Below are 27,407 nucleotides of genomic sequence, written 5' to 3'. Positions count from 1 at the left end.
TAAAGGGCAAAGAACTGACAGTGCTGCAACAGTTGGAGACATCAAACAAGGAAATTAACAAAAAATTGAGGGTTATGTAATCTATTAAGGTTCAATTATGTGGGTTTGGCTTAGGTAGGATTAATGGGGGTGGAAAAGATTGAGTATGGATGGGGGATGACATGTGATAGTTGTACACAACTTGCATGAAGCTGTGGAGGGAAGAGTATTATTGAACTGTCTCAGGAAGAAAGTTCCACAAACGGGAGAAAAGAGGAATAAAAGATTTGAGGTGAGTGGAAAGCCTAGATTTTTGGCGTTTGACCAGGGCAGAGTTACTCAAAAAATCTGAGTCCTGGAGGAGCTGCTGAGGGTCAGAGGGCTGATGGGATGCAGATGGTGATAGACTTGAAGAGGTGGTTAAAAAAAAAACAAAAGAAAACAGTCCACCGATCTATACTCGATGTAAGAGCAACAGACCATGTGCTACGATGTCATTGTGGAAGATGTAAATAATGTTGCAAGATTCCATAACATCTCGCAAAGACAGGTGTGATGCATGGGCACCAAGCCATAGGGGAGAGTAGTACTCTGAGTTTGGGACAAAGGATTTGTAGGATGTGAGCAGTTGAGATTTGTCGAGGAAATACTTAGAGCAACAGATGATGCCCAGTCTAGTCTACTGCTTGCTTTGGATACCAGCTTTGCTGTATGGTTGGCACTGAGAGGTATAGGTGATGGCAATTGATGCCAAGAAGTTCAAGACACTCAACCTATTAGAGTGGCTGATGATGGAAATGGATAGGTGGGTGGTTTTTTTGAAGATCCTTCTGGAGAGACAGGGTGAGACTGAGAGAGTTGCCAGAAGTGAAAGACATATTCCATTTGTAAGACCAGCATCTAATCAATTTGAGATCAGCAGATATTGAAGCATGTGCTATTTGTCTCTCGGTGGCAGCTGATATATTTTTTAATACAGTGGCTAAGGCTCATAATAGAGCCAGAGTTAACACGCACACACACGGACACACACGGACATACTGACGAGACAAATGCTTAAAACAGCCACTGAGCTTGGGGGAAGTGCCATCACTATACTGTCACTTCCTGGGATAATCTGGGTACCAGCAATGTCATAACCGGACTCGGCGGGGCATTTCCTCAAGAGGAATTTCCTTCTCCCCATGGATGCCAAACGATGGGGATTGTCTGTGCTCTACCTTTCCAAGCAAGGAAGCAGCACATACCGTTTTAAAGTCTTTGGTATGACTCGAACCGGTCCAAACCGGATGGGTGGTTTTTAGGAGACATCATCTTCTTATTAGATGGCCGTTGGCTCCCTATGTGAGCTCATCCACCCTATGCCAGGTGTTGTTTTTGGTCCTGGCAGGGTGTTAGTCACCCTCCCCACTAGCAAAGCCAGTGAGGGGTGTCGGTTTAGTCACCGACAACCCAACCATGTGGCAGGCAGCACTGGGTTACATGTTACCAGTGGCAGTCCCAAAAAGACTGACCTGACATGAAAATAGTTTTGTTTTAAAGACGTTTAAACTTGAAAGTACTATCGATCTCAGATATACATGCATCCAAGGTTGCATTTGATCTGGTCATTTCAGTGCGATTGCTGTGCTGGCAGCATGCCATAGATGAATGGCTTTTGACTCAACACGCAACTATTTATTATTTTCAATCATTGACTGGTGTTGGGCTAGTGGCTAGGATGCTGGCTTAGGATCCTAGGATCCTGGGTTCGAATCCCGGTCGATCGCTGAATTAACGCCAGGGGGGTTGACTCAGCCTGTCATCCTTCCGAGGTCGGCTAATTTGAGAATCAGTTCACTGGTAATTCCCTGTTTGTCGTAAAAAAAAACACTTTTCACTCCTTCATTCCTCTTTTGTCCCGCCTCTGGAACAAACTCCCACACTCCCTTCAATCCCACTCCTCCCTCCAGGTCTTTAAAACAGCTGTTCACCACCATCTCTTATCTTCCCCCATCCAAAACCTTGATCTTTTCTACCCCCACTAATTCACCCCAGATCCACCTTGTTTGTAATTCCAACTTCTTTCCTGGTAGTCCTGGCAGTGTCCATATGTTTTATGCCTCTCCCACCCCCTTTCCCATGCCTCCCCCCCAAAGCCCTCTCCCTCCCACAGATCTCTCGATGTCTCCATGTCTCTCGGTTCCTGCTCTCAAATGTTGTGTTTGTGTCCTTCCCCCTCTCTCCCCATCTTGTCTACCGCTCCCGATGTTATTTGTTTTATGTGTCGGTTTGTCAGTTATCTGTCGGTTTGTCTTTCTGTGTGATAAATGTTCGCTCTTTCACGAGCCTCGATCTTGTATACAAAAAAACAAAAAACAAACAAAAAAAGCGACAAAAAGGGTTGGCGGCAGGAAGGGCATCCGGCCGTAAAACATTGCTTCAAAAAGGGGACCAAAAAACAACAACCACGGTCCCCGAAAAAGGCCAACCCCCGCTTGCGGGGAAAAATGGCCTCTAAAGGTTTTTTTTTTTTTTGGTTTTTTTATTGTTACCCGCTCGCCAAAGCAGAGGGTATTGCATTTGAGTGTTTGTCTGCACAAAATAAATATGATTTTCTCTGCAACCGTTGGTTTGATTGACAGGAAATTTCACCATAGGTGCAACTCCACCTGTATAAATTTTAATGATAATTATGACATCGTAGGTCACGTGGTACGGGCACCATACTGGAAAATCTTTGCACCACTATATCTCCGAAAGTGGTGCATCAAAAATATTGCGACATGAATCGTTGTAAAGAACTCTCCATGGGTAATAAAATATGTTAATGATGATGTCATATGTGCCTCCATCATGACGTCATAATTCGACAAGTACAAAACTTCATCCGATCAAGATGAAATTGATTGAGCGTCATCTTGGGATAAATTGGTGGAGAAAAAAATAGTCATTGGTCACCTGGTTCGGCAGCCATATTTGTTTTAACGCAAAAACCTTAAAAACCACTGAAAACGTCCTGGCAAGGGATGCAATCTCTGATTGCTCTTGTTATTATTTGGCTTCCATGCTGACAGGCATTCCATGCTAAAGCCTATTCTTGTTTTGATTGTTGCTGTAGTTATCATTATGATAAAACATAAGGTAACCGACAGTCCAAAGTCGAGTAGATTGTATCGTGCATTGCAGTAAAATGTAAGGCCCAATTCCTAAGTGTTGATGACTGTAAACTCAAAGAAACGTGTTGAGTAAGATTCATTCAGAGGTAGCACATCTCTGCTGTTTTGCATCATTGCTGGTAATGCAGCAGTGCCCCTGCATATTGGGGAAGGCATTTGTATGTTACTGGTATTTGTATGTATGTACTGGTATTTGTATTTGTATTTGCATTAATAAACACATTTGTATGTGTTTATGTTACTGGCGTTAACAAACATACTTTTTAACTGAAGACGATGTCTGATCTTTAACATCCACCAATAACTGGTACTGGCAGGTGGGTCCTCCAGCGTAACATCCTTTGGAAGGACTGCGCACACAATTGATGCTCGCCAAGCATGCGAAACAACCAGGTATAGCTGTATTGAGATGCAAAACCAGGCAAGACAGCTCAAAGGCACCTTTGCATACTTGAGGGATGTCATTCTCCTCCAATATATCCTGTAGTACAGCGGATAACAACAACAATTGTGCATTTTATGAGAAAAGCATGAAATTTCTAACATAGTTAGTGCATACCATAAGGTTTATTTTCAGATGTGGAGGGAAGTCAGATTTGACCTCTGAGGACCGTGAGAGGTCAAATCCAAAATGGCCGCAAGTCCACCGAGTCTAATGTTCAAACGCGCTTAATTTTGGAACCAAATAGTGTAGAAAAACATTATAGGTGTCATTTACAACTAAATTGGGGATGCTCCTGATGAGCTGTGGGTTGCCTTTGGTGTCGGGTCAAGCTTTCGGTACATAGCTGTTCACGAAATGGTTGCCACATTGAATCCAACACAGTGTCTGACTCTCCCAATCTTTCACGCTTTCACCGGGTGTGATGATGTATCTGCATTCGCTGGCAGAGGAAAGAAGACTGCCTGAGAAACTTGGAAGTGTTTCTTAGAGGTGAATGATGCTTTCAATGAACTCCTAGGCATGCCAAGTGAGGTCAGTGAAGGCTCAATGTTACTGCTGGAGCGATTTGTGGTGCTGATGTACGACCGAACCAGTGAGAGCAAGTGAGAGTGAATGATGCCAGGAAACAGCTCTTCACACAGAAGTGTAGAACTCTAGAGAACATTCCTCCAACCCAGGCAGCACTCAAGCAGCACATCAAGCACACTTGCTACCAGGCCAACTGTTGTAACCAGGCATTGGTCATGGATCCAGAGATGCCAGACCCATCTGACTGGGGCTGGATAAAGGAAACAACTGGGTGGCAGCCTCTTTGGAGCACTCTCCCTGAAGCATCAAAATCGTGCCAAAATCGATCCACTGTGGCTGCAAGAAAGGGTGCACTGGACGCTGCAAGTGTGCCAAAGCTGCACTCAAGTGCACTGCACTGTGCTTCTGTTCTGGAGACTGTTAGATTTTGATCATTACCAATTTTTATCATTGCACTTGATTTAATGTAAGCTTTTGTGGACATACTTGGTTAACTACAGTTATTTTTTCAGAGGTTATTGCATCATTCCTTGCAGTGGAAACGCTTTTTTTTCATCATTTCTGGTCTTTGGGTGTTCTGTACCTATCCCTCCCTGTACCTGAAAAAAATAAAGTTTTAAAAGTTCAAATGAACTTTTCCCAATAGCAGTTCCAACTGCAGTATCATAAAAATAGATATTTAACGTAATTTGACCTTGACCTAAATGCATGTCCTTGAGTTCTGGCGATCTCAAAAGTATCACCAAATGAATGGGCATCCCCAATTTATTTGGAAATGATACCTATAATGTTTTTCTACACTGTTTGGTTCCAAAATTAAGCGCGTTAGAACATTAGACCCGGTGGACTGGTGGCCATTTTGGATTTGACCTCTCACGGTCCTCAGAGGTCAAATCTGACTTCCCTCCACATCTGAAAATAAACCTTATGGTATATACTAACTATGCTAGAAATTTCATGCTTTTCTCAAAAAATGCACAATTTGTTAAAATATGAGAGCTTATCCGCTGTACTACTGCCAGCCTGCCAATTATGATGGAATAATCAAATTAAAGTGGTACAATGTGCCACTGTCATCAACTTTGATTTTTTTTGTTGTTGTTAAAACCTGATCTGGCCCTCACCCAACCTTCTCTGAACGCCACTAGTAAAATTTGGATGAAACCATTTAAACAATAAACAGTTATTGTTGTGTTCCTTACATTTTGTCCGTCTGTGTTTTTGGTTTGGAAGGGTGCATTTGTCTGACTTGCTGAGAACAACCTTCATGTTTCATCGTAACCTTTCATACTTTTGTTTCAAGTGAATCGGTGCCATGTTTGTAGTGTGTCTGTCAATTATTCACTTGCTGTACATTTTCTATTCGCAGAACGAATTTGAAAACATGCTGTTGAGAGGAATCGTTTTCAACGCCATGTACACTTTGATAGAATTTTCTTTTCGGTTTCCTACCAAAGACAAAGACGTCTCTATGGAGATACGACTGGAGTTTCCAGATCTGCAAACTCAGCCATGTAAAGTGGAGGTCTCTGTAAAAGGTAATTACCCCGCGCGCATGGAACGAAAAGCGGGGTCAAGCAATTAGCTCACTTTTGTCTGTTCGTCCATTCACAAAAGTCAGTTTATGATCGACGATTAACTTTATTTAAATTGAATGTTGTATTTTGAGCACGAATCGGAACATAAATGGGAAAATGAACCTGTAGTTTTTTTTTCTTTTTTTGTAGACTGAATCGAGGCTCGTGAAAGAGCTAACATTTATTTCACAAACAAATCAACCAGACAAACAAAATATATAAAAAGAGGGAGCGGAAGAAAAGATGGGGAGAGAAGGGGAAGCACACAAACATAACATTTGAGAGCAGGGAGATGTGTGGGAGGGAGAGGGCTTGGGGGGAGGAGACGTGGCAAGGGGGGTGGGGGGGGGGGGGGGGTGGGAGAAGTATAAAACACAAGGACACCAAGGACTTCCAGGACAGAAGTTGGTATTTCAAAAAAGTGAATTTGGGGTGAAATTAGCGGGGGTAGAAAACATCAAGGTTTTGGATGGGGGAAGATAAGAGATGGTGGTGAACAGCTGTTTTAAAGACCTGGACGGTGGAGTGGGATTGAAGAGAGTGAGAGAGTTTGTTCCAGAGGCGGGAGAAAAGAGGAATGAAGGAGTGAAGGTGAGCAGAGAGTCTTGATTTTGGCAGTTTAACCATAAGAGGGTTGCAGGCAGATCTTGTGCGACCTGTAGGAATATTTGGGGGACAGAACCCAGAGAGAGCTGGGGGGGGGGGGGGGCAAGGCCAGAGAGGAGTCGGTAGAAGACAGAAAGACCACCAACCTGCCTGTGGTGATTGAGTGAAAGGCCCTTGGAGTTAGCTTCATCGCGGAAGATTCCAATGATTCTGAACGCTTTGGTTTCAACAGCGTGAAGACGAGCCAGGTGTGAGACAGGAGCGCCAGCCCAGAGGGGAGAGCAGTATTCCATTGAGCTGCGGATGAAAGCCTTGTATGTGGTGAGGAGCTCAGGTGTGCCAAGGAAGGACTTCTCACGACGGAGGATGCCCAGTCGGACTGGCTTTGAAAGCCAGATTTGAAATGTGGTTTTCCCAGGAAAGATCATGGCAGATAGTGAGACCCAAAAGCTTGAGTGACAGAACTTCTTGGAGAGGATTATTCAGAAAGTGGATGGGAGGGTTGTCCAGTCGGTCTTTTCGGAGAGACATCGTAAGAGTGTGAGATTTGTCAGGATTGAAAGACATGTTCCACTTGTTTGCCCAGTCTGTGATTTTGTCCAGGTCTGCAGAGAGTGAGGAGGCTGCAGACTGCCGATCTGAGGGATGAGGAATGGAGCGACAGAGAGTAGAGTCATCAGCAAAGAGATAGAGAGGATTTTCAAGAGAGTCGGAGAGATCATTGATGAAGAACAGAAAAAGCACAGGGCCCAGAACACTGCCTTGGGGAACTCCAGCCTGAACAGGAAGAGGAGATGAGAGAAACCCATTCAGGGCCACACGTTGACTACGACTAGAGAGGAAGTCAGCCAGCCATGCGTGGAGATTTCCATGGATACCAAAGGAGGAGAGTTTGGTGAGCAGAGCGGGGTGCCAGACCGTATCGAAGGCATGTGATATGTCAAGGGAGACAGCTCTAATTTCCAGTTTGGCATTGAGGACCTCCATCCATTGTTGAGAAAGCAGAAGCAGCATATCCAGAGTAGAGTGACCAGGTCTGAAACCAAATTGATGATCAGAGATCAAGCCATTGGAGAAGAGGAAAGATTTCATATCTGAAGCAATGATGGATTCCATGACTTTGCTGATTAATTGGGAGAAGGCTGATTGGTTTGTCGTTGCTAGGATCTGTTTTTGCACCTTTTTTGTGCAAAGCGGTGATGTTGGCTGATTTCCAAGCAGATGGAAGGTGACCTTGAGCAAAAGAGAGGGTGAAGAGAACAGAGAGAGGGAGTGAAAGAGTGGAAGAACAGGATTTTAGGACCTGTGGGCTGATGCCGTCAGGTCCAGTTGCAGAATCAGAGTCGAGGGTTGACAGAAACCTTCTCACCTTGTCAGGAGGAAAGGACACAGAGTCCAGGAGCAGCTGGGTACGGTGGGTACAGAGAGGGATGGGTTTGGGACACAAGATTTAGAGGCAAACACAGAGTTGAGGCATTCAGCTTTTTCACCTGCGGAGTCAGCCGTTTGAAGTGAGGGAGGAGATGGAGGGGAACAAACACCAGAAACAGATTTGACCAGACGCCACCAGGATTTGGAAGAGGGAGACAGATAAGAGAGTTCGGTCTTGAGAACGGAGAGATATTGTTTCCTGGCTCTCCTGAGGGTGGACACACACTTGTTTCGGGCTTTGTGAAAGGAAATGAGATTTCCTTCCGTTGGATTTGCTTTCCAGGAGACGAAAGCAAGTTGTTTCTGGGCAACAGCCTCACTACAAGATTCCGTGTGCCATGGACGGGAGGAAGGGTATGACGACTGAAGACGAGATTGGATAAATCTGTGCATGAGCGAGAGCAATTGACTTTGGAAGAATTCCCAGGATGAGTTGATCTCAGAGGCGGTGGAGATGGGAGACCAGTACAGATGATTGATGGCTGCTTGAATACCGTGCCAGTTGGCCTGAGTGAAATGCCAGACTCGTCGACGCTGAGGAGTCTCTCTGAGAATGGTCAGAGAGATGTCCACTTTAACAAGCACATGATCAGATGAGCCGATTGGAGCAGAAGAAGAGCAGCAGACATTTTCAGGGAAGTTAGTCATAACCAAGTCCAGAAGAGAAGATGCTCCGTTGACTGAGATCCGGGTCAGGAAATTGACAGATTGTGTCAGTCCCAGTGAGTCGCAGAAGTCCTTTGCTGAAGAGCCATGGCTGGTGAGAGAGGTACCCACACACAGCCAACTGGCATGATGACAATTGAAATCACCACATATGAGGAAGAGAGAGTTGGGATGGGTAGATAGAAGTTGGTCCATATTATCAGACAGCGAGATGTAGATGGAGTCATCACTGTTTGGTGGACGGTACAACACTCATGAACAAAAGGTGGGAGCGAAGGGGAAGCCGCAGCCAAAGGTATTCCTCGGGGTGAGGTGGAGAGAGGGCAGTGCAGGGCGAGTGAGGAAGAGAGTTTTTTTCATAAAAACAGCAAGCCCACCTCAAGGACGAGGCTCGGGTCTATCATACCGGAGGAGGGAGTAACCTGGGAGAGATACCAAGGAATCAGAGACATCATGAAGGAGGAAAGTTTCTGTTAAGCAGATCACGTCTGGTTTGTCAGAAGCAACATGTATGGAGAGATTAGTCAAGTTTGAGCGAAGGCCCCGGATGTTTGAGGTCCATACCGTTAATTAAGAGGAAGGGGGAGCATCAGATACAGAACGGGGGGGGGGGGGGGGGGGAGGGGTAGGGTTAGAGTCCCTGTATATAGAGAGTTGTGTCAACTCAAATTTGGACGCCATTTTGTGTCTAAGTGTGTCGGATTAGATATACATGTACATTCGCGATATGGGGTGATATATTCTAAACCTACTAAAAAAAAATTTACTACACATATTTAGTCATTATTACATACAGGTGATATTTGTTTTGTCAAAAACTCAGCTATTGCTGTGAAAAAGAGCTGTGTGGTGATATTAAAAGTGGTATGGCAATGCATATTACAAGCCAACACTGCATATAAGAGCTAACATTATAAGTAAGACAAACCAATGCTGTCGTTCTCTGAATTTTAATAACTTTTAGAAAGGAGTGTGGGCATATCCAATATTTTTTAAAGGGTGCCGAGAGCAATTCCGGTGTAGGACTTCCACCCGACATATAGTCTAACACACTTAAAACAAATTCTGTACGTGGTATTGCCATATTTCTATAGTGTACAACTTTAGTTTTATCGACATTTATATTCAATTTCCATTGTAATGATTTAACAAGCTGCAAGTCAGCTTCTGTCTCTGACATAAGGAAAACGTCAGCGGCATCTCGTAAGATTGAAACGTTCATTTATTACTACACCCTTGCCCAGAACTCTGATGGATATTGCCTGATCGATTAATATGTTTCATAGCTGGCGACTTAATTAGCACTTAATTTTCGACTGCGCCAAGCCGTAATTAAACAGAGAAAAAACTTTTTAAAATACCTGCAGTGTGCACGGTTCGTCTCGTCGAACAGATATGGAAAAGCACAGATACGACGTCGTATTCACCATAACTTGTTTAATTTCACCAGGAACACGATGAGGCCAACACAGTAAACATTCAGTACAAAACTTGGTTCATACATTCAGTACAGAACATGATTCATACATTCAGACCGTAAGAAAACTCTGCCCGTAATACAACACTCTGACCAGACCAACACTTCATCCCACTACGTTCACTCCTCACAAGTGAGACTCATCACTACTCCGTTCACTCCTCACAAGTGAGACTCATCACTACGTTCACTCCTCACAAGTGAGACTCATCACTACTCCGTTCACTCCTCACAAGTGAAACTCATCACTACTCTGTTCACTCCTCACAAGTGAGACTCATCACTACTCCGTTCACTCCTCACAAGTGAGACTCATCACTACTCTGTTCACTCCTCACAAGTGAGACACCATCATTACTCCGTTCACTCCTCACAAGTGACTCATCACTGCTCCGTTCATTCCTTCCGAATTCCGTCCGTCCGAATGACTCATTCCTTCCGAATGGACGGACAGACAACTGAAAACAAAACGGACCATGGGTTTCCCACCCCAATAAAATCAAAATTAATTCCCTCTGAAAAAGTACAGTGACATTGCCCGCAGACTACCCAACCGCAGACCAGGCAATGTCACTGTACCGGGACATTTCATCAATCAATGACAATATGCGGTCCGCTAGGACTACCCGAAAAAAATTGAGCAGGGTTCTTCCCACGGAAATGCATTTTTGGTCAGCTCCTTAAAGATGATAAACAAACACAAATCACTTCCCTTTAAAAGGGTTTTCAACGGACAGACAACCAAAAAAAACCGAGCAGATAGAATTGCTTTTGAACATCGATCATCAAGCGGCGTGGGCCTACCTGGCAGAGTCTCGAGGAGTCGATCGCTTTCCAGCTCTTTCGTCTGACTTTCGCTTCCCAAATTTGTCTTCTGACTTTATCACTTGGAAATCTATACATCTTATATTTCCCAGATTGGTTTGAACAACCAAAAGCAGAACAACCAGTCATTTTGTTTGGCAATAAACAACATTCCCGTACCAAGCTGACGTTCACGCACGGTGAAGTTAGACACAAAATGGCGCCACAAAATCACGTGACCAGAAATCTCGGGTCAGCGCATGGCGCAACTCTCTTTATACAGGGACTCTAGGTAGGGTAAGATAAGATGTGGAAGAGGTAGGGAGAGCTGTTGAAGGTGTGTCAGAGATTTCAGAATAGCTTGGAGAAAGGGAAGAATGGGGCAGACAAAAGGTTTGATGGTGATTGGGTGAGGCACAGTGAGGTGTTATTTGAGGAGGGGGAAGAGCGAGGCAGAAGGTTGGGGGAGATGAAGGTGAAAGTTGGAAGGGGGAAGATACGGGGAGGACGCTTTGAGGAGGAGGGGTGAGAGGGGAGTCTAGGAGGGGAGGAGCGAGGGAGAGTCTCGGAGGGGAGGGGTGTGGGGGGGAGTTTAGGAGGGAAGGGGAAAGGGGGGAGTTTAGGAGGGAAGGGGAAAGGGGGGAGATTTGAAAGGGATGGGTGATGGGGAAGTTTTGGAGGGGAGGGGTGATGGGGAAGTTTTGGAGGGAAGGGGGGATGGGGAAGATTTTTTGGGGAGGGGCAATGGGGAAGATTTGAAAGGGATGGGTGATGGGGAAGATTTGGAGGGGAGGGGCAAGGGGGAATATTTGAAATAGATGGGTGATGGGGAAGATTTGGAGGGGAGGGGCAAGGGGGTAGATTTGGATGGGAGAGGTGATGGGGAAGTTTTGGAGGGTAGGGGCAAGGGGGTAGATTTGGATGGGAGAGGTGATGGGGAAGTTTTGGAGGGGAGGGGTGATGGGGAAGTTTTGGAGGGAAGGGGGGATGGGGAAGATTTTTTGGGGAGGGGCAATGGGGAAGATTTGAAAGGGATGGGTGATGGGGAAGATTTGGAGGGGAGGGGCAAGGGGGAATATTTGAAATAGATGGGTGATGGGGAAGATTTGGAGGGGAGGGGCAAGGGGGTAGATTTGGGGGGCAGGGGTGATCGGGAAGTTTTGGAGGGAAGGGCACTGTCGCACTGTACGTCGACCGCTGTTTCACTCGCACTGTACGTCGACCGCTCGGTCCGGAGCTAAAACAACCACGTCTCTTCACGATCTCCTACCGCCTCTTCTTCCTCGCTCCACCTCTTCTGGTCACGATCCGGATTTCCGGCCACATATTACCAGGAGCGCTTTTAAATCTTTTAACTATAATAACCCTTTCCCTTCAACCACAATCACCAGAATACTTCGAACCAACAACAATAATCATAATTCATTGTGTGCTGTCTTTGTCTTTCGCTTGCGGTCCCTATGTGCTGTCTTTGTCTTTCCCTCGCGGTCCCCATGTGCTGTCTTTGTCTTTCCCTCGCGGTCCCCATGTGCTGTCTTTGTCTTTCCCTCGCGGTCCCCATGTGCTGTCTTTGTCTTTCCCTCGTGGTCCCCATGTGCTGTCTTTGTCTTTCCCTCGCGGTCCCCCTGTACTGTCTTTGTCTTTCCCTCGCGGTCCCCATGTGCTGTCTTTGTCTTTCCCTTGTGGTCCCCCTGTGCTGTCTTTCCCTCGCGGTCCCCATGTGCTATCTTTGTCTTTCCCTCGCGGTCCCCATGTGCTGTCTTTGTCTTTCCCTCGCGGTCCCCATGTGCTGTCTTGTCTTTCCCTCGCGGTCCCCATGTGCTGTCTTTGTCTTTCCCTCGTGGTCCCCATGTGCTGTCTTTGTCTTTCCCTCGTGGTCCCCCTGTGCTGTCTTTCCCTCGTGGTTGTCAGCTCTTTCACGAGCCTTGATTCAGTATAGAGAAAAAAGAAAAAAAAAAAGGGGGTGATGGGGAAGATTTGGAGGGGAGGGGCAAGGGGGAAGATTTGAAAGGGATGGGTGATGGGGAAGATTTGGAGGGGAGGGGCTAGGGGGAATATTTGAAAGAGATGGGTGATGGGGAAGATTTGGAGGGGAGGGGCAAGGGGGTATATTTGGAGGGGAGGGGTGATAGGGAAGTTTTGGAGGGGAGGGGAGGGGTGATGGGGAAGTTTTGGAGGGAAGGGGTGATGGGGAAGATTTGGAGGGGAGGGGTGAGATTGGATTTTGAAAAGTGTACGATTAATGGGAAACGAACATTTATTGCAAAAAGAGTTTCTTGAGACCTTCGAGTCAAAAATACGTTTGAGGACGCTGAAGGAGGGGTGGAGTGCTGGAGAGTTTAGGGAATGTATGAAAGAGGCACTGTGAGAGATGGAATTTTTTTTTGGAATGAATAGATTTGGTGAGTAAGTCGAAAGCATCCTTTTATAGAGCAAGAAGAAAAAGGTGTTATAATATACGACAGAATACAGTTCTTCAGGGGAAAGTTTAAACATTTTAAACAACGTGATCACGAACAACTTGGTCGAAGAACGAACGAACAAATAAGAACAACGAATAAACGAATTAGAGCAGAGAAGGGGAAAAAAATTTTTTTTTTTCTGAGTTGAGATTTTAAACAAGGAAGTATGCGGTGAAAGACTGGGACAAAAAACAGGGAACTAAAGTAATTGCAGCGCAATCGACGAACCGCTGAGAGAAAAACAAGGCCCCAAGGTTGGACATGGAAACCTACTAGGCCTCAGAATACGTGACACGAATTAACCGACGATTTTGTATCCAGGTACGAAAAATCAACACCGAGAATCTTACCAAAGACACACCACAAGTAGTACACACACCGAAAGACAGATACAGCCACGACAAAAACACAACTGTGAAAAAATTACTTAACTTCGAAAGTGTGAGCGCACGGACAGCCTCGAAAGAAACGTGACCTCCAATCTTGTGCATGCGCAAGCAAGACCAAGCAAGTTTAGCTCTACTTTGGCTCTGAATTTGGCCTGGCTGCACATGCGCAGAGAAGAGTGAGATAATCTTTTACAGTGTCTGCCTGTCTTGCAGTCAGACAACATTGAAAATCATTCCAAACAGGAAACTTACTGTTTTTAAGAACTAATGTGATGTGTTAGGTAGGGTGATGTAATAGACACTGCGTCAACAGTGGTAAGTTTCCAGAATTAATTTTTCTTCATACGACTTTTACAATACTTATTTTGATTTTATTATACACTTGAACACTAGAACACAAATCACCTGCTCGATGCTTCCAAAAACCTTTTCACACTTTTTGCAGTACTTGAACTTGTTGAAAAAGGTGGTATTTAGGACTACTTCAACGATGCTAAACTTTTGGATTTTTTTTTGTTTGTTTTTTTGTTTTTACAAACCTTTAAAACCATTATTTTTATTTCAATTGAATTATATACTCGAACACTGCGCCGGGTAAGGTGTTCTATGAACTTGCTACTTTTTTTCTTTAATTAATGGTCAAGATTGATGAAGCTATTGGCTTAAACCAGTCCCAACTTTATAATTCCAAAAACGTTCTTGTAGAACCTTCATAAAAAGGTTGTCATTGATAAAGTTTCATTTTGACAGACAAGAGGGGCTCCTTTAGAATTAAAACCCATCGGAATATGTATCAAGATGGAAAGTTGTCACTTTACTCGATTTTTATTTTTATTTAATTCACCAAATATTAATTGTTCCCCAGCATTCGAGGGCATTCCTATGGTTCATACAATTACCTCCGCCATCGAAGGTGGGCAGAGGTTATGTTTTCACCCCTGTCTGTTTGTCCGTGAAAAGGATGCCTCAAAACATTATGGACAGATTCGGACGAAATTTGATGTACAGATTGGGTGTGTGACAAGGACGAAATGATTAGAGTTTGGTGAAGATCCTGACCCCATAATTTTTAAGTGATTCTTTGCCATTGTGTGATAGGGCTAAAATAATATACAGTCGGACCCTGCTATTCGCGGGGGATACGTTCCTGAAAAATGCCACGAATTGCGAAACCGCGAATGGCGGGGCATTGTTTCAGTGGAAAAAGGGGGGATTGGTTCCCGAATTGCGAAAATCCACGAATATCGAGGAACGAATGGCGAGGCAAAATTCGCAAATGGTGAGGCAAATCCTGTGAATGTCGATGAAAGTCCCGGAAATGGCGAGGCAAAACCCGCAAATGTCAATGAAAATCCTGCAAATGGCGAGGCAAATCCCGCGATGGTCAATGAAAATCCGCGAATGCATGCCATGCCATTGTTTCAATGGGGAAAAGTGAGACAGCTAATTGCACTAAGATATACTGTGGTGTGTTTATATTCATTACAATAACTTGTGGGGATGATGTGTTATGCAGCTGGTGGGATATCCCGGGAAGTTATTCACAGTGTGAATGGCAGGATATCCCACGAAGCAATGTTTACCGTCTGTGGGATATCCCGCTTAACATTGTTTACCTGTGAACGGCGGCGGGATATCATGCAAAGCTGTTCATTGTGTGAATGATGGGATATCACGCGAAAGTCATGAAAACGCAGATCACAGTGCTGCGAATGTAGATTGCAGGTCATGCTCATAAAATATGTTTTTTGTGTATGTTCAGCTGCCTTGTGCATGGATGGTGAAAGATGGGTTTTTATAAATGTGTCAAACTAGCGGCTTGCGGGAATTTTTTTTTGCACCCCCGAAAAACCACGAATTCATGGGACACGGCCTCGAATGGAGAAACAGGTCACATTTTATCAACCTGCAAATACGCGGAACCTGCGAATACGCGGAACCTGCAAATCGCGGAACCATGAATAGCGGGATCCGACTGTATAACATGATATCTCAAAGTTATGGATGGATTTGGACGAGTTTGTAGGTGACAAGAACAAACAGATTAGATTTTGGTTAAGGTCTGGATCCAGATATTGCTTATCAGTGGGATACAAAATGTAAGCTGTTCATCCTGGCAGAGGTATGCCCTCTACCGGGTACCGTTCAAGTTTATTTTGAATTGATGTGAAAAGTCTAGGTGAAAATAGCCATGATTGTTCTTCAGGCCCAACATATGAATGCCACACGTATACAAATTTATAGGGACTGAGAGGTGTGTTACCTGCATTAAAAAGGATTGATTTTAAAAGCAAAGCAAAAGTCTTTTGGTAATAATTGGTTTTCTTACGATTTGCTGAATGTAATATGTGCTTCCCTCAAATGATTATTGTGGGAAAGACCCTTACAACTCAAGGTAGGACAAGTATGGTGCATTTTGGAGGCTTTTGAAATGAACCGGACTGAATGACAAAAATGTGCTTTCCATGAGAACCATTGTGAACTGTTTAACCAGCGGTTTGCAAGTCATGGTGGCAAGGTGAGCTGCAAAGCCCTGGTTGAGGGTGAAACAGCCAAAAGGGCAGCAGCACCCTCTGGCAGTGGGTGGCCAATGGTGGGACCAACCACGTGCTGGGAAGGCGATCCCAGAGGTGGAGGAGTCTTTCTTGTTTTCGTTGGAATCGAGGATATAGGATAAGGCTGCCATTGTTAGAGAATTTTGTTTTGGTGAAAAAGAGAAAAGGAATGGAAGTTGGGAAGGACAGAGGAAAGAATGAGAACATAGGAGAGTTGGAAAAGATGGGGAAGGAGTTTGGGAGAAAATGGTTGAGGAATGAGGGAGTAGGATACAAGGGGGTGAGGGTGGTGACAGTCAGACATTGACATTATAGTGTCTGCCCTTGAAATAATTTTCCCCTTTTTAAATTTAGTGTCCAAGGTTCAGGAAGGTATCATCATAGTGTATCGTATATGGTGTTGACAGGTACCTTGGCTCAGAAAGTGTACTTGCTTTTGAGCTGCTTAATGTGGGTAAGATTATTGGCCCATTTTTAAATGTCATCCAGCTCCTATGCAGGGATGGCCTTGCCTCGAGTATGGCCTGTCAAAAAGGATGATGCAATGCCGGCTGTCATTTTCTCCTAACATTCTGTTGTGAATGCAAAATATCCGTTTCAAAAAGAGTAGACCACTGTGTGCAGGTATTGAGGCTAAATTCGCAATTCCTGTCCTGATATGGAGGTGGTACATCAGTCGGATCTCCATGCCCCATTATGCCACAAGCAGTCAGGTGCTGCATACGCAAGCATGAAATGCAGTAAATGGGATTTTAACCTGATATTCAAGCATCATGTGTTGTATGTTCACACTGGAACTCCAACAAACAAGCCAATCCAATCGTGCTATTTCCAAGTAAGTTCGGAAACCAAGCTCGCTTCCTTCCTATACAATTGTTCTTTGTCTACTATATAAGAGAGCCGTTTTTTTCAGAGATGGCTGAACGGATCTTCGTCAAACTTTCAGAGGTTCACCAGTGACTGATTGGGGAGTGTTTTCGGCCAAAGAAAATTGAAAAAAAAAATTCGTTTTTTGCAATTTTTATTTATTTAAAAATCGCTCTATAGTGCCTATGCCTTTTTGATTAATGACAGTTATATACAAGTACACATTCGCATAAATAAATACAAAACAATCACCAGACATTTGAACACAAATTAATCAAATAATTCCGGAAGTGTACGAAGTTGGTAGTAAGGCTTCTTCTTCTTCCTGATCGGCATCACACAAGTCAGAAACGTGATGAACGGCACATTCAGCAGCATATATTCAACGAAAAGGTGAAATTATGATTTGACATTTGTGGTGGATTCTGATTTGGATCTAATTGCTTTTACATTATATTTTCTCTCATTTCAAATATGTTGATTCTTTTTCGCTTGAGCAACGCCGGATACCCCAGCTATAAACACATATACTTTACTCGGTGGACAAATGCAAATACAACTTTGTCTGGGGGGTAACATAGGCTATGTGGCCGCGGCCTCATGTGGGGGTGTGGGAGACCAGGAGAGGGGCGTAAATTCTCTATGTAAATGTGTACCGTGTAGCGCAACCTGGTGATTGTGGCAAAGGGTATTACAATTTCCTTTTTTTTTCGTCCCCCGTCGCACCGCGGAGCGAAAGGGGGACTATGGTTTTCCCCTCCGTCCGTGTGTCCGTCCGTTCGTCCATGCGTGCGTACGTGCGCGAAGGACCGCATTCGAATTTGGTGTGTGGGTGCAACCCACGTCAAAATCCAAGATGGCCGCCACCATGTATGTCTGACGCCATGTACATCTGAATCTTGTGAGCGGAATATCTTGAAAAATAAGCGATGTACCAACTTCTAATCTGGTGTGTGGGTGTATCTAGGCATAAGGAAGTACCCTATTGAAAATTGGGTTGCCACGTCAAAATCCAAGATGGCCACCGCCATGTACGTCTGAACCTTGTGAGCGGAATATCTTGAAAAATAAGCGAAGTACCAACTTCTAATCTGGTGTGTGGGTGTATCTAGGCATAAGGAAGAACGCTATTGAAAATTGGGTCACCACGTCAAAATCCAAGATGGCCGCCACCATATATATGTCTGAACCTTGTGAGCGAAATATCTTGAGAAATAAACGAACTACTAACTTCTAATCTGGTGTGTGGGTGTATCTATGCATAAGGAAGAACGCAATTGGAAATTGGGTCGCCACGTCAAAATCCAAGATGGCCACCGCCATGTATGAGATCCGTTTCCGGTCCGGTCGTGAGAGGACGCTGGCGTCACTTGCTCGCCGCTTCTCTGACTGGACCATTGTCCGTATCTTGCTTTCCTGGTGGTCGTGGCGGATTTTTGGCCATTGAGTCTTCCTCTGCACGGTCCCGGCTCTGCTCTGCTGCTCCTGGCTTCACCTGCTCGGCTCCTTCGCTATTTCCTCGGGCTCACTCTCGTGGGTTGTGCCGCCCATTGTTTGCAGCGGCGGTGGTGGCGGTTTTCCGCCGTGATCTTGATTAGCGGCGGCGGTCGTTTGCCGCTGCATTTGCCGCTTTGCCTCCTCAACCTTGGCCTCGTGCTCGTCTCTTCGCTCCTGTCTGCCCTCTGCATGGTCCCGGCTCTGCTCCTGGCTTCACCTGCTCGGCTCCTTCGCTGTTTCCTCGGGCCCACTCCCGTGGGTTGTGTCGATTGTTTCGCCTCCTCACCCATCCTGCTGGCATGGCTCTGCGGTACTCCGCCGCAAGGCTTCTCCTGCTTGAAACCCGCTCCACCCCATCATGCATCTCTGCAATCAAATCGAATGGACTCCTGCGTCGACCCAGGTACATTCACCGTGGCTCCGGTCGTAAGTTTGTTTATTTACAATCAGGTCACTCCATCCCCATCTTCTGGTCGGCTCAGCGCACTCCCACTCATCGTCCCAACACACCTGGTCACAACAACGCACAAAATCGCACCTCCTGTCTGCGAACCCTGGCCAAATCACCTGGATTCATACCCGCCGTACAAAACAACATCAAGCTCACCCTGTTCAATACCCGGTCCCTCAACAACAAATGCCTCATCCTGAACGACTACATCCTGGAAAATAAACTGGACTTTCTCTGTCTCACTGAGACCTGGCAACAACCACTGGACTACTACACGCTCAACCTCACCACACCCAATGGATATTCTTACATCAATAAACCACGCTCGGAGGGCCGAGGTGGTGGAATTGCCGTTATTCACCGACAAGACATCAAGACCAACCTCATCTCCATCTCATCTGCTCCATCATTTGAACACCTGGCTTTTAAACTCTCTGGTCACACACAGTCAGTCATGGCTGTTGTCTACCGCCCTCCCAAACCACACCCATCATTCCTGTCTGACTTCTCCTACTTTCTGACCCAGCTATGTTCCCTCTCCCCCTCAATCCTCCTCCTTGGTGATTTCAATATCCACATGGACTCCACTGACTCCACGCTAACCACTGACTTCACTGATTTACTCACCTGCTTTAACCTCACTCAACATGTCAACTTTCCTACCCATAACCGTGGTCACATTTTGGACCTTGTCTGCTCTACTGGACTAATTTTGCACCATCTCTCTGGCTCCGACCTCACTCTCTCTGACCACCTAGCCATCACTCTGACCATCAACATCCCCACCCCAGCACCAAGGCATTATCGCACTATCAACTTCCGTAAGCTAAACGCTCTTTCACCTGCCTCATTCTCATCGACCCTCTCTGAAAAAATGTCCACTTCTCCCTTCGTTGACCTCCACACCCCTTCTGACCTCACTGACTACTACAACCACACTCTCTCCTCCTGCCTTGACCAACTTGCGCCTATAAAAACCAAAACAGTTTCTTTCACCCATTCTGCTCCCTGGTTTACCCCTGAACTCCGCCTGATGAAAACTCGTGCTCGCCAACTTGAAAGACTCCGCAATAAAACAGGTCTCACAGTTCACTCCCAAGCCTACAAGGACCACATACAACACTATAAAGATGCCCTCTCCCGCGCCCGCTCCGCCTACTACTCTCAAATTATCCACTCTGGCTCCGGAAACCCAAAAGCACTCTTCTCTACAATAAACAAACTCCTCAGCCCCCTGAACACCACCACCCAGTCATTCACAATAGACAACTGCATCTCCTTCCTTTCATTCTTCCAACGCAAAATTGAAAACATCTACAACAGCTTGACCACCGCCGCACCCGCTCCCCCTCAAACCACCTGCCCCCCCTTATCCTGCCATCCCCTGTCTCAATTCTCCCCAGTCTCCCCTACTGACCTCTCTGAACTCCTCATCGGAATGAAAACTGCCACCTGCACTCTTGACCCCATCCCCTCCAGCTTTGTCAAGGCCTCCCTTCCTGCTCTCTCTCCACTTATCATTGCAACAATAAACTCCTCCCTGTCTACAGGCATCGTCCCACCATCCCTCAAAATTGCTGCTGTTACCCCCATTCTGAAAAAACCTGGACTAAACCCTGACACCCTAAATAACTTCAGACCCATCTCCAACCTACCCTTTCTGTCAAAGGTTTTGGAACGCGCTGTAGCCACTCAACTCAAACATCACCTCTCTGCCAATAACCTGTATGAAACATTCCAATCCGGATTCCGCTCCAACCACAGTACTGAAACTGCTCTCCTCAAAATCACCAACGACCTTCTCCTCTCCTCTGACGCTGGCAACCTCAACATTCTCATCCTCCTCGACCTCAGCGCCGCCTTTGACACCATCGATCACACCATCCTCCTCACCCGACTTGAAACCACCTTTAACATTACCGGCACTGCCCTCTCTTGGATTAAATCATACCTCTCTGACAGACGTCAGTTCATCTCCATCAATAACTGCAAATCCCCCACTGCTCCCCTCCCCCAAGGTGTCCCCCAAGGTTCAGTTCTTGGCCCCCTCCTCTTCATCCTTTACCTGTCCCCCCTCGGTCACTTAATCCGCCGTCATGGTCTCCAATTCCACTGCTTCGCCGATGACATCCAGCTTTTCATCTCCACCAAGTCCATCTCCACCGCCACCCACTCTATCCTGACAAACTGCATCACTGAAATAAAATCCTGGCTTCAAATCAACTTCCTCAAACTTAACTGTGATAAATCTGAAATAATCATCATTGGCCCAAAAACGCTCACCAAGTCCACCCATAACTTTGCCCTCAACATCGACGGTTTCCCAATATCCACCTACCCTCACATCCGGAATCTTGGCATCATCTTTGACCAAACCCTCTCCTTCGACAAATACACTAAACAGATCACAAAGACAGCCGTCTTTCACCTGAAAAACATCGCCCGTCTCCGTCCATCCCTCTCCTCCGTGGCTGCAGAAACCCTCATCCACGCCTTCATCACTTCCCGTCTGGACTACTGCAATAGCCTCCTTTATGGTTCACCCTCAACAATCACCAATAAACTCCAATACATTCAGAACTCCGCTGCCCGTCTACTCACCCATTCCCGGACCCGTGACCACATCACCCCCGTCCTTTACAAGCTTCACTGGCTCCCCATCTCCCAGAGAATCCAGTACAAAATCCTCCTCTTGACCTACAAAGCCCTCCATAACCTGGCCCCATCCTACCTGGCTGACCTCCTCTCCAGACACACTCCCACCCGCAACCTCCGCTCTGCTGGTACCAACCTCCTGACCCCCCCCATCCGGACCAAATTTAGATCCTGGGGGGACAGGGCCTTCTCCATCGCTGCTCCCACCCTCTGGAACTCGCTACCTCACACCATCAGAGACTCCTCCTCACTCACCACATTCAAAACATCACTCAAGACCCACCTGTTCAACACTGCATTCAACATTTAACCCACAGCATCTAACCCCTGACTATCTCCTCTCCTTCTCCCTCCTTTGTGCTTTGAATATTTCCCTATTGATTCTTCTTTTTTTTTGCAATTGTCTTTATGTTTTGCTATGCATTATGTTTTGCACTCTGTCAAAGCGTCTTTGGGCTTCCTGAAAAGCGCTATATAAAATAAATGCATTATTATTATTATTACCTTGTGAGCGGAATATCTTGAAAAATAAGCGAAGTACCAACTTCTAATCTGGTGTGTGGGTGTATCTAGGCATAAGGAAGAACGCTATTGAAAATTGGGTCGCCTCGTCCAAATCCAAGATGGCCACCACCATATACATGTCAACCTTGTGAGCGAAATATCTTGAAAAATAAACGAACTACTAACTTCTAATCTGGTGTGTGGGTGTATATCTACGCATAAGGAAGAACGCTATTGAAAATTGGGTCGCCACGTCAAAATCCAAGATGGCCGCCTTGCGTCTTCCACTTTGTCAACTCGCATCACCTCAACGACGGGTAGGGGGACCTAGGCGTAGTGCTTGTTTTACCTGGGCAACACTGTCGTAGGGTTGGTAGAGGGGGTTAGCATGCACCCCTGGAAATCAATTTCTGAAGGACATTTTCATATTGGAAAAATGTGTAGAAAACGATTTGCTCTGTTAAAAAGTTGTCAGGGTGTCCCACGTGCCATTTTTATGCACATTAAGCCGCCATTATGGATAAATCTGTTGTTCACCATATCTCCGCCAATATTACAGATAACTGAAATAACAAGGTGTCTAGACCCATATTTTGAGGGTCAAAGATCATCATAAGACCAGTCTTGAAGTGACCACATGTGTCCTTGGCATGTAAAATATGCAAATTAGTGCCACCATCAAACACAGGGTGTTTGAGGGTTATTGATGGAAACGCATGTAATTTCACAAAGTGTTATTTTTAAATGTTTATTATTATGGTCATCTTATTATTGGTGACTAGGCCTACTCTTTCTCATTCCAGAGTAACAGTTGTGGTAGAAGTGGACATAAGCCATCATGCCCAAACGTAAACATGACGGGAGTGCTGATCCTGCAGTCCCCCAAAGCTCCTGCAAAACACCCTCTCCACCTACATGCATGCTTCATGTGCTATCCATGTCTGATCATGGCCCTTTTACAACCCTGAGTAAAATCAAAGGAACTCCAAGTAAAAAACTACAGCACCTTCATAAGATCCGGGACCGACGTCTCCGCCAGTCACATGAGTCCCCCTATCGTATGCAATCAGTGTGCGACCAGATCCCCGCAACTCTCCCTGATGACCTGGAAAGTACTGGGTATCACCGTCAGTGTTATCAGCGTTTTACTGGCAACCTGCATCTTCTGGGAGATGAGATCGAACCAGAAGCATCAACCTGAGATATGCCTCCAGACACTCGATCAGATGGTGGCCAAGAAGCACTTCTTGTTCTCGACTGACAGTTATCATCCGGGATCTATCAAAGCCCAGGAGAGACTGAGGCGTGGCAGCTCGGAGAAGATCATTCTGGCTGGACCAGCGACCAGGAAGCCATACGACTTGAAGATGTTCCTTGCAAATTATGACAATAAGAAGCAGCTCTGCCAGCTTCTGCTGCGGGTATGGAGTGGTCAACAGGCAGCTTCAAGGCTGGAGAGAACTGAGATGGCAGTGCTGATCGTGGAGGGGAGAGCTCATCAGTTTGTTTCGATGAATGGTGAGGTAAGTTGAACCCCAGATTTTTATTAATATGATTACAGTGTATCAATTATACATCGGGCCGATTTCACTCTTTCAATTTGCTACCTCTAATTTCAAGTTCAATGCCCCTTTGTCTTTCAGGTCGAGGTTCGTGAGCTTCCCACTATCTACAGCAACCAGGAAGAGACTGATACGAGAGTAGTATTGTACCTCCACCACGCTGCTGCTCTTGGTTACAAGAACGCTGTGGTCAGAACCCCTGACACATATCTTCGTGATTCTTCTCTACCTCGCTCATGCCATCAAGCTGACTGTACCTGGATACGGGATCAGGGAAACATCGACAACTAGTCAACCTCTCCGAGCTCGCGGAATCTCTGGGAGAAGACTAATGTGCCACGCTTCTTGGGTACTATGTGTTCAGCGGAGAGGACTGCACCAGTGCCTTCAAAGGGAAAGGGAAGGTGGGGCCCCTGAAAAAGCTAGAGAAGAACCCCAGGTTTCATAAGGCGTTCCGGCAACTCGGGAATAACTGGATCGTAAACCCTCTGGTACTGAAGCAGTTGGAACAATTCACCTGCCTGATGTTCGGCCAAAGTCGTGATTCTTCAGTGGATGTTGTTCGAGCTAAGCTGCTCCGCAAGATGGTAGGCGAGAACGAGAAACTCACTTCCAAGTCTAAGGTCGACCTGGCTCGCCTTCCTCCCTGCCAGTCCGCTTTGAAGCCGCATGTCCAGCGTGTGAATCACCGTGTCTCCTTGTACAAACGACCTGACGTACCCATTTTGGAAAAGCCTGAACCCTACGATCAGGTGCAGGGATGGATGAGGACTGACAAAGGAGTGTTGGAACCATTGTGGTCATGTGGCCCAGTGCTACCAACGTCACTGGTTGATCTCTTGCACACTATTGATCATGAAGAGGAAGAGGATGATGAGGAGAGAGAGAAGAGGACGAATTTGACTGACAGTTTTGATGAAAGCGATGATGAGTGAAGCATGTGATAGTGGAGAACACTGAAATTTCGGTCGAGATAGAGCGTCAATTCAAATTTTCGATAATTCTGGCACTCTTAATTTCCATGTTAACATGCCAAGGACACGTGGTCATTTCAAGACTGGTCTAATAATGATCTTTGACCCTCAAAACATAGGTCTAGACACCTTATTTGTTCAGTTATCTGTAATATTGGTGGCGATATGGTAAAAAATAGATTTTTCGGTAATGGTGGCACTAATTTGCATATTTTACATGCCAAGAACACATGTGGTCACTTCTAGACTGGTCTTAAAATGATCTTTGACCCTCAAAATATGGGTCTAGACACCTTGTTTTTTCAGTTATCTGTAATATTGGCGGAGATATGGTGAATAACAGATTTATCCGTAATGGCGGCTAATTTGCATAAAAATGGCACGTGGGACATCCGGACAACTTTTTAACATAGCAAATCGTTTTCTACGCATTTTTCCCAATATAAAAACGCCCATTAGAAATTGATTTCCAGGGGTGCACGCTAACCCCCTCTACCAACTGGACTACTGAGGTTAAAGCAGTCTTTGCACGGGTAAGTAAATTTTTTCTCCTTCTCATCCACTCGTCGGGAAGTGGCCGTGTGCTGTGTGCAGGAAGGGTGTCGGAGTGAACTCCATTCAATGTACAATGTGCGCTGAGTGAATTCATCAAAAATGTAGTGGTCTGAGAGGGTCATTAACCAGTGTGGCAGCTACATTCAAGTGTAACGTGTGCACAGAGGGAGCTGCAGGTGGAGGAAATGTTGAGTTGGATCTTGGAGACGGTGTGAAGCTGGAAGGTGTGAAAACATTTTGATACCTCGGAGACATGCTGAATGGAGAAGGTGGATCAGACTGCAACGGTTGCTCGAGTGAGATGTGCATGGAAGAAGTTTCGGGAACTGAGTGGCGTGCTGACGAGGAGGGGAGTGTCGTTGAAGCTGAAGGGAAAGGTGTATGCTGCATGTGTGAGAAGTGTTATGATTTATGGGAGCGAGACATGGGTTATGAACGTAGAGCAGCAACGAAGGCTGGAAAGGGTGGAAATGCGAATGGTTCGGTGGATGTGCGGAGTATCGTTGAGAGAGAGGAAGACAAATGATTAATTGCGAAAGATGATGGGAATGGAGCCTGTGATGGATGCTGTGAAGAGGAACAGGTTGAGATGTTTTGGTCATGTGTTGAGGAAGGATGAAAGTGACTGGTTGAGAAGAGTGATGGAAATGAATGTAGAAGGAAGTAGAGGACAGGGAAGACCGAGAAAGACTTTGCTAAAGGTGGTGGAAGAAGAAATGCGGGCAAGGGGGTTAACAAGGGGAGATGCAGAAAATAGGGCAAAATGGAGAAGATTGTCATGGGGTCCTCAAGGCTAACCCCTGCTCCAGCAGGGAAAATGGCATTAAAATGCCTGTTGTTGTTGTATCCCCCCTCCCCCAAAACTGAGGGGCCTGTCAAAGCCACCCCCCCCCCCCCCACCTCAAAAGATGTATATGTATTACATCTTTCCCCTCCCTCTCCCCTCACCTCTCGCATCCCTTCTCCCCACTCCCTTCCTCACCCTCCCTCTCCTGCATCCTCCCCCCCCCTCCCTCCTGGCCTGGTACTCCTGCTAGTGTAATACAAATGTGAGTATGTCTGCTATGGGCACGTGCTCCCCCTTCACCTCCCTCCCCAATCCTTAAGGCCCTTGGAAAAAAAAAAAAATAACAAAAACAACCCTCTTCCTTGTTGTTTGTCCAGGAGGACGTGATGGTGATTACAACCGAGAAGTTAAGAAGGTGCAACAGAGCTTACTTTCCAAGCCATTGCCTGAAGCTTTACGTCACCTTTGCCTGGCCTGAATGAACCCAAAGATGAAATGGCATTACTTTTACAAGTGATACCATGAAGATTCATCCTAACACTTTGTACCCAAAAGTTAGTTTTCGTCAGAGTTCTGTTATAACAAATGTTGGTGCATTGGCGTTCTCCCGTCCCATCTTCCTGCTTGCATCACATGTTTGTAGCTCAGGCAGTGGATACTCATTCTCTTGGGCATTTTATTGAACGACGACTCCGAGATGTGACGAGAGTGGATTTATTTCTCGGAAGTGCTCGAGTCTGTTTGCGAACGTGATGGTGTGATGTCCCTCACGTTCCATGGTTATAGTCCCTGCTGTCTTTGTTTCCATGTGCTAAACTAAGCTCTCTGCATTATCGACCTTGTGTAAACTAAGTTCGTGCCAGCCCTCGGAACAGGAACCAGGTGTTGTGTGACATGGGGATTGTGTAGCAGGAACATTGTCTGCAGCATCCACTTTATATTACCTGCAATTGTTTTTTGTGACAATTGTGTTTTTGTTTATATTAAATGCTTAAGCAATATTTTTATCTGTAAATCCTGTACAATAAAGCAGACCAACTAATAGTGTCATTCTTCCAACTTGGTTTGAGCTCCACATATACGATGATGTGTTTGATCAGCCCTCTTCATTGTTGTGGGGATGTCGTGTGCATTGATTTGAATAACATTTCTGTGTCGCATGTCAGCGTTTGGCCGGGCTCGAGCCAAACAGTGTTCCCGTGAAATAATGCAATCCAAATCCCTGCGGATGTGGCACCTGCACAAGGGGCATTTACACATGGTTCCTACAAATGTTGTTGACCAAACGGCTTTTTTGCTTGGTCCGTCTATATAACGAAACAAAATCGGTGTACTAATACCATTAACCTGCACACGGATGATCAAGGTAAGCCCGATGCCTTTTGCTTAGTGTCATACCGTTTTATGCGTTTGATAGGTATGATATCACTTGGCTACAAAGGTGGAATATCAGGAGAGGTAATGGAACTGCATGTTGA

At 45.7% G+C, this 27,407-nt stretch overlaps 2 protein-coding genes across 3 annotated transcripts in view; both read left to right on the top strand.

The window, feature by feature from the left end:
* Positions 1-26,979, top strand: part of LOC137418360 (centromere protein O) — a 65,954-nt gene extending 38,975 nt beyond the window's left edge. For both annotated transcript variants that reach the window (XM_068104418.2, XM_068104417.2), the window contains exons 5-6: positions 5,480-5,648; positions 26,307-26,979. In XM_068104418.2, coding sequence (XP_067960519.2) covers positions 5,480-5,648; positions 26,307-26,407 — 270 coding nt within the window. In that variant the 3' untranslated portion in view covers positions 26,408-26,979. The remainder of the gene's footprint in view (positions 1-5,479; positions 5,649-26,306) is intronic.
* Positions 22,055-26,021, top strand: LOC137418358 (uncharacterized). Its single transcript, XM_068104414.2, has 2 exons — positions 22,055-23,574; positions 23,695-26,021. Exons 1-2 carry the CDS (start codon positions 23,095-23,097, stop codon positions 23,902-23,904), a joined length of 690 nt encoding a protein of 229 aa, XP_067960515.2. The 5' UTR covers positions 22,055-23,094; the 3' UTR covers positions 23,905-26,021.
* Positions 26,980-27,407: the final 428 nt, after the last annotated feature.

Source organism: Myxine glutinosa, chromosome 3 (genome assembly GCF_964187855.1).
Source record: "Myxine glutinosa chromosome 3, kmMyxGlut1.1, whole genome shotgun sequence".
In the NCBI taxonomy this organism is placed as follows: Eukaryota; Metazoa; Chordata; class Myxini; order Myxiniformes; family Myxinidae; genus Myxine; species Myxine glutinosa.
Note: the sequence above shows the minus strand (reverse complement) of the source record. Positions and strands in the feature narration are given on the sequence as shown.

What these genes read in the sequence shown, in the direction of transcription:
- LOC137418358 (XM_068104414.2), top strand. Translation starts at nt 23,095, where the DNA reads ATGAGTCCCCCTATCGTATGCAATCAGTGTGCGACCAGATCCCCGCAA. An exon ending in TTGTTTCGATGAATGGTGAG is followed by an intron (nt 23,575 to 23,694) that starts GTAAGTTGAACC and finishes TTTGTCTTTCAG; the next exon opens with GTCGAGGTTCGTGAGCTTCC.